Source organism: Synchytrium microbalum (assembly GCF_006535985.1).
Source record: "Synchytrium microbalum strain JEL517 chromosome Unknown SmJEL517_scf0007, whole genome shotgun sequence".
Classification (NCBI taxonomy): Eukaryota; Fungi; Chytridiomycota; class Chytridiomycetes; order Synchytriales; family Synchytriaceae; genus Synchytrium; species Synchytrium microbalum.
Genome location: NW_022158356.1, coordinates 236,582 through 248,139, shown reverse-complemented (window position 1 = coordinate 248,139; position 11,558 = coordinate 236,582). Strand labels below are relative to the sequence as shown.

Genomic DNA, 11,558 nt, shown 5'->3' with positions numbered 1-11,558 from the left:
ATTAATTTTTCTGGCCTAAATATGGATGTGTTTGCTATTCAAGAACCAGCGATGGCAACCAACGTGCTACCACCAACAGCACCTGCCACCGATTGCAACAATGCATCGCTCAAATCACAGCAAGCTATACATACTCGGTCCAATGTTTCCGTATCTTCCATAATATCTGGCGTCAGAAAGACACTTGGACTTGAATCGAGGAGCATAAATAGTAGTAAATTGAGCATGAAATCAGCAGGATCTAAAAGCAAACTTGGGTCTGCTGTCATGCTGCCTAGTGATGGATCAGAGAAGGACAAGCAGGCTGCCCTGTTTGATGCTGCTGTCGCGTCAAGGTTTAAAGTAGCTGAAATACCAGCCGCCGTCCCACCACAAGCAACAACCATATTACACCAAACCTACGAATCCCAAGGCGCTGTAACTCAACTTCAAGGATTTTATGCATTCCTGGTTAAAGGACTGGTCGAGATGGACATACCGTGGACGCAACTCACGAGACCAAATAAATCAAACCAGACTATACGCACTATAAAACAAGTCTCGGAATGGTTTAATGATCCTACTACGATGTCGTCCTCAGATCCGTCCCTACGACGGTTTTCATTCACGACAGTTGCAACACCGATTAAATTCGACTTGTCGCTGGAAATACCATTGCCACAGCTTCTTACAGATATGAAGGATGCTGATGCATTACAGCTTGGGATTTATTACCATGAGCAAGAGGACTATGCTGTTGCTCTGAGATACTATTCAAGTGCTGCTGGTGGGCCAGGATGTACCAGTGAATCTTCAAATCCGATTGCAATGTATCTGTTGGGAGTTTGTTTGAGACATGTACGTACCATCATTCTAGCTTTTTCATATCCTGCCACAGTTTGAGTTGGTCGGAAATCCATGTACTCACTATTTTTCTTTTGATGGTTAGGGCTGGGGATGTCAAGAAGACAAAGAAACATCATTCGCATGGCTGGCATTAGCAGCAGCCTACTGCTGCCTATATCCCACATCTATGGTTATCCACTCTACTTCCCTACTGGAGCAACTAAAAGCATCTACGTCGCTCCTCACGTATTCTCGAAACCCACTGAATTCGTCAACACGGCAAACCCTTTCTGAAGTCGTAAGAAATGTCCTCCCATTACCGATATACGAGCTTGGAATCAGTCTGCAGAATGGGTGGGGAATATCGAGGTCTAAGCCGATTGCTACTTATGTGAGTTGAACTTGTCATATTTCAAAGGCAGATAGAAAGTTGCCCAGTCTCTCATTTTTGTCATTGAGCCAAGACCTAAGAGTTTAAACTATTCTACTAGCTCTTTCGTCTGGCAGCTTATCTCGGTGATGCAGACAGCGCAGTACAATATGGGTACTGTCTAATGACTGGCGATGGTATCATCAAGGACAAGATGGAAGCAGCCAAGTGGTTCAGACATGCTGAACGAGCTGGATTGAAACTTGTTGGAGAGACGTGGATGTACAAACAGAAATGGGGGTATATAGAGGGTGGTGTTGAGTCGTCACCGACGTGTTTTTAAAGTATCTCGAAATAAATTCCATCGCTGTTACGAAGTAAGAGACACGCAAGGATATGTTTGATCTGAAAGTTGCAAGTTTTGTATAGATTAATCAAGTTTCTATTTGAGATTAATCAAGATGAAAATATACATCTAAACGTCAGTTTGCATCATTCAGGATCAATGAAACCTAACTGTTGCATACAATAGTAAAGAATCAAAGAGAAAAGTTACATTTTCACGTCTTTATAACTATTACTTGCAAAGCGAAGCTGGACTTGGTCCAGTGTATACAGGCCAGTCGCATTGTTCATGTTCAGTATCCGGTGGCGCTCGGAAGTGCAGGAAGAGTATAAGCATCTCTGAGAATTGAGTGAAGCGATCATATAGCATGATTTGCAGCTTCATTTTGTCGACAACACCAGCCAGATCAAGACCCTTCAACACTTTCCTTTCCTCAGCTAGCTGCGCCTCCAACGATAGTATCTTCGCCGTCAGACTATTATAATTGTCCTCTTGATCTACAGACATTGGTGCTCTCTAGTTGGTTCACACTTGTGTGCTTTTTTTTAACAGTTTTATTATAAGCGCTGGATAACTCCTTTAGGAGAAACCGTGGGACATGTGCTGAATTTTACAACAATGATGTTCTTTAAGAGGCGAGGAGACCAAACTAACCTAGGTCTACGCGTCTAGAAACTTCGTTATGTAATTTATTTCTTTTCGGTCCCTTCCCTCACTCAAACACCAAACAGTTCAGAAACATCACGTAAATCACGTGAAATAAACACGCTAGTAAGCAACATTTTGGTTGCTATTGCAATCATCTATTTCAAAATTCTATAATTTGGTTCTAAGTACACCCAGTTTGATTTGCCTCGACACCATCAACGGCACCCTGTTTGCATCAAACACTCTGATCTCTTCTTCAGCCCGTCCATTAACAATCAATGTAGACGACTGCAGTATGGCAAACGGACTAGCGCTACTCGGCACATTCAGAAAGTGACACGTCAAGGTCACAGTTCCAGAGATTCGGTGCATCTTCCCAGATTTGGATTGCGGCGATGGGTTATTCAAACGTTCCGTGAGAGAGTGTTCATCTGCGAGGAGAGCTAGAAACAGGGAATCCACGGGTCGGTGGTCTTTTGTGCCTATTTGCCGTCGAAACGTTAGATAATGACTTGTGGGAGGTTGTCCTTCACACACACCAATCCAACATGGAGCGTCCAGTCCCGCGAACTCTCCATCAAACTGTAAATCATTCCAATTCTTTGTTCTCTGCGCACTGCTATCCAGATTGAAGCCCTTTGGATGGTAGAACATCAATTCTTGTAGATGACCTGTACCTCGATAGGTTCTGTCCGTATAGCCGCACTCCTCGATCTGAAAAGGACATAATATGAACACCTTGATGATTGCTTAGTGGAATTCTGTATGGCTTGCTTACTGGTGGAAGGCCAGGAGCTTTAAGCAGTTGATGGTTATGGTTCAACTTGGTTGCCACACTCTATGACGTGAGAACGGCGTAAGCTTGACGGTCTGGCCTTCGCATGCAATGTATTCGTACCTTGGAGGAGAAGTTGCCAGCGCACATTGACATGGTCCAAAATATAGCTCCAGAGTTTGGATCTACCAAAATGATGACAGTTGATTCTAACTCCTCAAGAATAGTGCCATCCGCAATCTTTTACCTGTAGCAGTAAGATACGTGTATGCCACATCTATACCACGAAATTTGATTGTGGTTTATTGGTAAAACAACGCCAGCATTGGTACTCCATACGTTTTCAGCTCACTTTGTCCAGTCTTGATGATTTGGGTTGCTAACGTCACGGGCTGATTTTCCTTGCTATTCCCAGTCAGAAATGAGATCTAGAGACAGTTTGTGACAGGTTAGTTCACGCTTTGTTCAGCACCAGTTTTCATGGAACCCACGTAAGTGGTGATAGGATGTATAAACTCAGTATGTCCTCGATCTTGAAGGGTTCGGATGCTTGCATTCACGGCTAACGCGTGAGCAAATCCTCCAAAATAAGAAGCTGTTGCGACGATCAACGCAAAACCGTTAGCCACGATTCAAAGGACTTTACAGCAACGAAAATTCAAGAGTCTTACGTGATCTATGACTCTGCCAATTCCTTGGCAGTTTGCCCTCATATACACCAGCCGAAACTGGGACGAGCTCAAGTGCTTGATCGAGTCCAAACATTCTGCAAAAAGGACAACTCCAAATTAAAGAAATGATGAACAAAACAGAAACAGTTCCATCGATCGCTCCGTCAGAGAGGATACAGATCTAGTTATCTGTATTTATAGAAAGTATTGGTAGCCATTAAACGCGTATCGGATTGCAATACACCATTTTCAATGAATGTGTTTGGATCTCAATAACAAGAAGAAGGCACACATAGCCGCAGACAATTCCTGATATAGTTTTACATTTTACGTGACATGCCAAGACCAAATATGCCGTGTAAGGTTAAGTCCATCGTTGTGTTCGAGCACATGACTATTTCAATCTTGCATCAGCTGGTTAAGGCTCTGCTGTGACAGATCGTGTGGACATACAACCTGTAGAATAATAGCATATATAAATCCAAGATACCCATCATATCCTTATACCCATCCTATATATAGAACGCCATGGAGCAAGTCCGCAAAGTATTCATCTGGAAATCGAAAAAGAATTCACAACCCAAACAAACAACCAAAATGTGGTCACAATGGGCCAAACCAGCGACGCGAGTATCCAATATATCTGCTGCAATGGCCAGTAGCCTTACCGGCAACGTATCTATCGAAAAGGACTCGATATCGATGGATGCAAACCGTGACTTTATGGAGTCATTGATATCGTTACCAGACAAACGTGAGGTGTTGGACTCACTCTTCTCGTGGATACCATTCTATAAATCTAGTAGGTCTATCGAGGACGAGGAGAAGGAACAGGATGTAGAAGTTGTAGACGAAGTCAACTCTCGGATGGTTGTTCAACCAGCTACTGCTACTCAACAACCAACGATACCTGCTAGAACTGTACCCCCTGTCACCAAACGTGTAGATGTAGTAGATCCGGAACCTATAGTCGAATCCTCGTACCCTGATATGGTGGTCGTGATGCCGTGCGATGAATCCCCACGAGCCCCAGCCCGTGACGTATATGCAGGTTTAGGTGCTCAGGACGTCAACCGTAAGGATTCCGCTGTATCTCAGCTCGGTATGGATAAGCCAGTGGAAGAGAATGCTGCTACAACGTCGACTATTGCTATGGTCTAGTGTCGTTATAAAACTATGTGACGATGGGAGGTGATAATGTAGTTGTGAAGGGTTGTATATAGATTCGTGATATCAGGAGGTATGGCATTGTGGTAGCCAGTTGCTTAAGTTTCCATTATTTAGGTCATAAATTTTCAAGTCATTTCGCAAAAAAACCAAAAAGCATAAAGTTTTTCAAATACAATTCGATTGGTATAACGTACATCTTGTGTGGTCAGGGGTTACCTGGGTTCATCTCACAATGAAACGAAAGAGTCTTTATATGGGCATTTATGGAGTACAGAAGAGTTCAAAATTTCTACAGAATACGTGATAGTCCAAAAAAGCGACTATGTTTGCGTGCTTCCAAACACTACTACGGAGACAGCTTCCACAGACACCAATATAAACCCTATGAATATATCCACCATAGACGATCCTTCACAATCACCACGAACGCCAGAGAGTACTATCAGTTTTCGATAGCGGTCCCTGGGTCGTGTCGGAAACCAGAGAGCTCCTCCTTCCGAGGTATACAGCTTCCAAGGTATTCTACTTTGATCTAAGACTATATATTTCGAATACTCAGTGAAGCGATGGATTGGCTTCGATGCTGAGAGATCGAGTAGTGTTGAGTTTGAAGCTCGTAATGGTAAACCAATGGATTTACTGCACGATGGTGAGAATACGACGGTTCCGGATATATTAAGAGTACACGGTTTCCTTGTAGACCTGACTATAGTGGCTGATGCATCCAATAGAATATCACCAGATATAGATTGGTCGTGTGTCAGATCAAGTTTGAGCAGGTATAGATATCTCAAGCGAGTCAGAAAATTGAAAACAACATTATCATCAATATTCAATCGTAGACGAAGGTCTAGATACTGCAGATTTGTACAGTTTTCGAAGAGCAGTTCATACCGGCCAATGATAGTAAATGATTCCTTTCCGATATCCACTATACTCAGTGACTTCAATTGGCTTCCGTAATATGGGAACCACTTTGCCATTCCATGCTGATTTACGACGTCAATGTGGATGTCCCTGTATCTCAAATGACGGAGTTTCGGTACCTGTATACCTTTTGACACCATGACTGCCAAAAGTCGATGATTCTGGAGTCCAGGAAATACGAGATCGAAGGAGAGAAGACTGTTCCGAGACTGCATGATCACTTCCAATAACGCGTCCAGGTGAGAGTTTCCAGGCGTCAACGACAATTCAGTCAGTTGAACGGCAGGTGACAGTTTGAGACTAGCAAGAACTTGTTCATCACCGTCAAACCCATGACGCAGCAGCGATAGTGAGTGACGAAGACTTCAACATGGTAGTGAACAGATGAGTGTGTTCATCCTTTTACACACCGGTGCAAAGACTATAATGCGACGTAGTATCTACCAGTCTAATTACATCGAGAAGCAGCTCATTGGGAAGAATAAGTAGCGATGGCGACGGTTTATCAGATTTCAATCTACTCTGGTGGATGTTGGCGAGGTGGAAGCTTGAAGCAGGATCCTCCCATCAACGAGACAAATTTCACCGGAGTGTATTAATTTAATAAGCCAATTATAGCGAGGGATATGGTGCCTAAAGAGTAATTGGCCACATTAGAAAACATGTTTGGTCAGTGATGTGGGTAGAAAAGCTCCAGAACAGGAAGGCTTACCAGTAACGAGAGTCAATAAAACTGATATTATACCATATGAAAATACGTAGAGACTGTCAGCAAGTCCTTCCAGTACGTCTTTCGAGAGCTTAGGCGACAATCGAAGCGTTGGATCGATGGACGACAGAAACACGTATCTTTCGTTAACGCGTAAATACGCGATCGAACGTATTATAATAGAATAATTGAACAGATTTTGATTTCGCTAGCAGATTCCATGATTCCTCTAACAGATTTCATCTCAATATTTCTAAAAGTCTCAGACCATCTAGAGTAACATCTTCTAAATTACAGACTTGCTCGTTTTTGCTCTTCTGCGTAAGTAGGATAGTCGATATATCCTTTTGGACCTGGGTTGTACATTCCACGAGGGTTCTCGTGAGCAACTTGTGGCAAGTCGTGACGGAGTCTCTCAACGAGATCAGGCTATCAGTCCAAAGCGGTCCGGGTCAGCATGAGTATCATCTGCACAATCCACATTTCAACCACATACCATAACAATGAATGCGCGACCAAATCCAATCAACTGTCCTCGAGAAGTTGCCAAAGCTTCTTCAGCAGACTCTAACTCGTAACCACCAGTTAACATGACCTTGGTGGGTTCCTTCAAGATTCCTATTTCGCAGAAGTAAGGTGGTTTAAAAATTTGCGGCAATCAACTTTTTGAATAAAGGGATCTCGCACCATTGAAGACATTCAACTTGGATTCACGGTGAGGTGGTCCGGTACGAGTAGTCAACGAAGACGCATAAGCGGGTTCAGTGAATTGCACGTATGCGAGCTTGTAGCCGTTCAGACGGTTTAGGATATAGCTGAAAAGAGCGACAGGGTCCTTGTCGGTGACGCTCGAGTTGGCGAATGGTGACAATCGGATGGCTACTTTTGAGGCTGGGAGTTCTAGTAAGACTGCATCCAAGACTTCAAAGAGGAATCTGCATCGGTTTTCGATGGATCCACCTGTGTGTGTGGAAATGATTGAGTGACGGTCCTCGTAGTTTCTGAAAGGGAATCAGTGCGTACCGTAGGAATCAGTCCTCAAGTTTGAGCTGTCTTGAAGGAACTGGTCGATCAGGTAACCGTGGCTATGGAGGGGAAGGGAAAGTTGATAAACAAGCCGACATATTAACCAACACTCTACAAGACGATCATGTACTTACGCCCCGTGTAACTCGATACAGTCCATTCCAGCGATTCTGCTGTTCTTGGCCGAGGTCCTGAACTCGTTGACAATGAACTTGATCTCGTCCACTTCAAGTGCTCGAGCAGGTTCGGCCTTGCGAGAGGATTTGGTTGCTGAGGCAGAGACTGGAGCCTGATTACCAGGCTGGAATTTCCTGGTAGAGACTCGTCCGGTGTGCCATAACTACACGAAAGGGGTCAGACACTCGTTGGCGATGCTGAAAACTATTCAACGTACTTGAGCACAAATGTATCCACCCTTCTTGTGGACAGCATCGCAAACTTGCTTCCAGCCGGCAGCTTGGGATTCAGTCAATATGCCGGGAATATGATCGTAGCCTTGAGCGGTGATTGAAGGCGATGTTCCTTCTGTAATCAACAATCCACCAGGTGTTGCTCTCTGAGCATCTGTTTTTCCAAGGTACCGAGTTAGAGAAGGAACCGAGTCAGCATTATGTCAATATTCAACATACAGTGGAGGGCATTCATGTCGTTGGCGACTTCACCAGGAGATCGTGATCGAGTCTGGCAAAATTGAATTTCAGTCAGCAACGTTGCAATGTTGAAGAACTACATCATCAAGCAGACATAGTTACCATGGGACCCATGCAGATGCGATGTTGGAGATACATGTCTCCAACTTTAATAGGGGAGAACAAGATTGGAGCTTTTGCTTGGCCGGCCATTGTTGCGTCTAGGTGAGTGAGCGCAACGAAGTTTAGTTCAGTAATGGCACTGGTAGTGGTATTCTTGCGACTAGAGCCAAGCAACTTACAAGAGATCGCTTATTATATTACTTGGATTCGTGGATCGGTGAAAGGCTCGTTGCTTCGAAATCGGTGACGAAAACAAAAACAAAAGCTCAGTAACACGAGCAAGGGCAAGTAGGGAAGCGAGGATCTTGGAGAGCAGTTTCGGTATTCTGTACGTGATATATTTTGAATGAGTCAGATACAATTTGCTACTATGAGCGATCGCACTAATACAAATTGCGAGCAAGGAATCCGAATCCGAAGATTACCTCCCTTGCTCAAAACCCCAGCTACCATATTCATTATCAGATACAGGTCTTATATGTCTATATTATAACTCATTGTTCCAATAAATTTATACTTGAATGCAATCAGAGCTCCTATGTGTGTGATTATCGTGTAGCAGATCGTAACAGCTCCAAAGTAGCCTTCTCATACCACCCCTTTGTCTCATCCTTAACGACATCGTAAAGCTCCTTGTCGTATCTGGCCTTGTACGCGACCTTGACCTCAAATAAGATGTCAAAGTTGCGTGCGAAGAGTCGTGTGAGTCTGTCCTCTCGGAACCCAATGCCCGCCATTGCTCCATCAAAGGCTCGAGCTACGTAGTCGTAGCGGTTAATGGCACACCTAACTAAGGCAGGAAGGAAGTTTAGCAATCACGAGTTGCGGATGTTCTACTATAAAGTGCTTAATGCAATGGTGTCTTACGGATAGCAAGTAATATCCTTTCATAGTCTCCCTGTAAGACAGGCCCTAAAGCAGTCTCCAAATCTTCTCCGTACTTTTCTTTGTACAGGATAACGATCTGCACAATGTGATCATTCGAGCGCTGGGTGAGAATGTCCAAGAATTCTAAGTCTTCCTCGTCGCTGTGTAGCGCTGTCTTTGGTAATATCCCCAGACTTTGCTTTTGGTGAATGATTGCGCGATGGATGTGGTCGACGTCGTCTTCAACGGGTGTTGAATCGTCGATTGCTTTTGGCTAGTAATATTGTAATGGTAAGAAGGCTGAAGCAACAATTGACGGAAGGCAGGTTACTTACGTATAGAAGGGCATATATAGCTTCTTTGGAATTACCACCAAATCTAGAGACGATTTGCGCAGCCAAGTCCTTGCCGTACTTCCCCTTGTATAGGTCCTTCATAGCTTCAATGTCTTCTGGTGTCCTTCCCACCAGCGTATCCAGTATTGTGCCTTCTTCCATAAAGACGGCGTGTGCTCCATGCATGGCGTTTTGTAGACCCTCGACATCGAGCTTCGGCGTAGTCTCCGTCAGGGCAACTAGGAGATTGGCTAGCTGCTTTTCGTACCTAAATTGAAATATACACTCAGCTTTGCAATGATTTGTCAACAGCTTAAATTACCAAAACTCACCTTCCCAAGAAGTGATCTATAGCATAGGCCAGTGAAACTCGATGAGCATTCTGGTATTGGTGGACCAGGCGGTGAATGATTTGAGGAGTAGTCAGGTGGCAGAGCAATCTGACCAAAGTCCCGCAATCACGAGTGGTAATAGAGACATGAAGCAGCTGGATTTCGTCAGTGCCGTGTAATAGCATGTCTATAGAGTTGGATCCCTGTTAGTATCTTGTCTTTGGGATCTGTTTGCTTCAACTGATGGCATTTCGAAGAAATGTTGTGAATGTTTTTGACCTCCCGGTGATCGTCCGGTGCAATTGTGCGAAGCAATTGCATTCATTGATGTAGTAAATTCATAAATGACACGATTCCGAGCCCACTTCTTCACTCGTCGTCCATCTTCCTTCACCGTAAACCTCAAAACTCCAACTCAAGCATAAAAGAGACAAAAGCAAGCCATGGACCAGGTACGTCCTCCAGTGTTCAAGACTGCAGTCATGAACTTACTTTGATTCCTCTACTCCTTCTTCCAAACTAATTACCTGTCTGTGTTTGTAATAGGAGGTTCGCTTGTATGGAAATTCGAAAGAGCGAGAAATGTATGAAAACATGGCGGATTTGTATTCAATCATTGTCACCGTAGAACATTTGGAACGTGCTTACGTGAGAGGATCCATTGAAGCTGAACGGTACTCGACGTGCAGGACGGCTCTTTCAACGACATCAAGATGCTGAGAACATTGTATTTGTTACTAGATACACTGAAGCGTGTCTGAAGCTAATAGCTCAATTCAAGACCGCTTTAAATTTGATATCGGATGTCCTGCCTAATGTGAAGGCATTCATGGTAGAGTACAAGGTATATTGAGAGCTTGTCGCTCAAGTTTGATCTTTCGAATTGAGGTCATACAGTCTGACCCTGTCGCTCGATGTTAGTTGTCTTGTCCAGCAGCAGTCAACCGATTGCTAGAGATTGGTGTCCCTGCTACTGTCGAACATGGCAGTGGTAGTAACAGCCAAGGGATGCAATCAGCTAAATATGTGGCTGAAACAACCCAAGTACGTGTTGTCGCATCTACACCGGAATATGGAATGATGCGGAATGATCTTTGGATGGCATTTCTTTAACATGGCTCTTACATCACTCATCGCATCTAGTACTTTATCACACTAATGGACTCGCTCAATCTGAGTATGATTGCAGTGGATCAGATACACCCCCAACTCTCAGATCTGATACAAAGTCTGAATCGAATTCCAAGTCTGCCAGCCGACTTTGAAGGAAAGGGCAAGATCAAGAATTGGTACGTGGTTACAAAAATAACTCTTGTTTCAAAAACAGGCCTATGGCCTGAGAGTTGGAATGCTCACTTCTTTGCTTGATAGGCTTATATTACTGAATAAGAAGAAAGCATCAGACGAAATCAGTGATGAAGATAGGCGGCAACTCTTGTTTGATCTTGAAAGGTGGGGCAAATATACATGTCTTTGTTGTTGGAGCAATACTCAGCTACTGAGCTAACAAAGTTCAACTTTAGAGGATTGGCCGAGTTTAAGGAGTTCTTAGGCAAATAATTCATATACCTCATGGAATCCCTCTTGTATATATACCTTCAGTACATAAACTGCATTTGGAACAATAGTTTGATGCGATGAGTTGATCCTGGTTTGATGAACTACTGTGCCGATCGTGTGAGCCTGTCTGCAAATCTGTCAGTAAAAGCCCATACCATGATGTACAAGGCACGAAATCAAAGGCAACATCGCGAAGACACTGATCGATCGGTTGGTGGTATTTGCAATTCATTTCAAAGATAAAC

At 43.8% G+C, this 11,558-nt stretch overlaps 3 protein-coding genes across 3 annotated transcripts; 2 read left to right on the top strand and 1 right to left on the bottom strand.

The window, feature by feature from the left end:
* Positions 1-51: 51 nt before the first annotated feature.
* Positions 52-1,538, top strand: SmJEL517_g01921 (uncharacterized protein; the record flags this gene model as incomplete). The annotated part of the gene is made up of 3 exons (XM_031167849.1): positions 52-837; positions 929-1,216; positions 1,317-1,538. The coding sequence occupies 3 exons, from the start codon at positions 52-54 to the stop codon at positions 1,536-1,538; spliced, it is 1,296 nt and encodes a 431-aa protein (XP_031026102.1).
* Positions 1,539-6,732: 5,194 nt separating this feature from the next.
* SmJEL517_g01920 (uncharacterized protein) lies at positions 6,733-8,309 on the bottom strand (the record flags this gene model as incomplete). Its single annotated transcript, XM_031167848.1, has 8 exons — positions 6,733-6,870; positions 6,938-7,059; positions 7,129-7,401; positions 7,465-7,526; positions 7,602-7,807; positions 7,862-8,031; positions 8,097-8,148; positions 8,220-8,309. 8 exons carry the CDS (start codon positions 8,307-8,309, stop codon positions 6,733-6,735), a joined length of 1,113 nt encoding a protein of 370 aa, XP_031026103.1.
* A 1,887-nt stretch (positions 8,310-10,196) lies between these two features.
* On the top strand, positions 10,197-11,313 carry SmJEL517_g01919 (uncharacterized protein; the record flags this gene model as incomplete). The annotated part of the gene is made up of 7 exons (XM_031167847.1): positions 10,197-10,205; positions 10,300-10,427; positions 10,495-10,597; positions 10,675-10,797; positions 10,897-11,042; positions 11,125-11,205; positions 11,277-11,313. The coding sequence occupies 7 exons, from the start codon at positions 10,197-10,199 to the stop codon at positions 11,311-11,313; spliced, it is 627 nt and encodes a 208-aa protein (XP_031026218.1).
* Between the last annotated feature and the right edge of the window lie 245 nt (positions 11,314-11,558).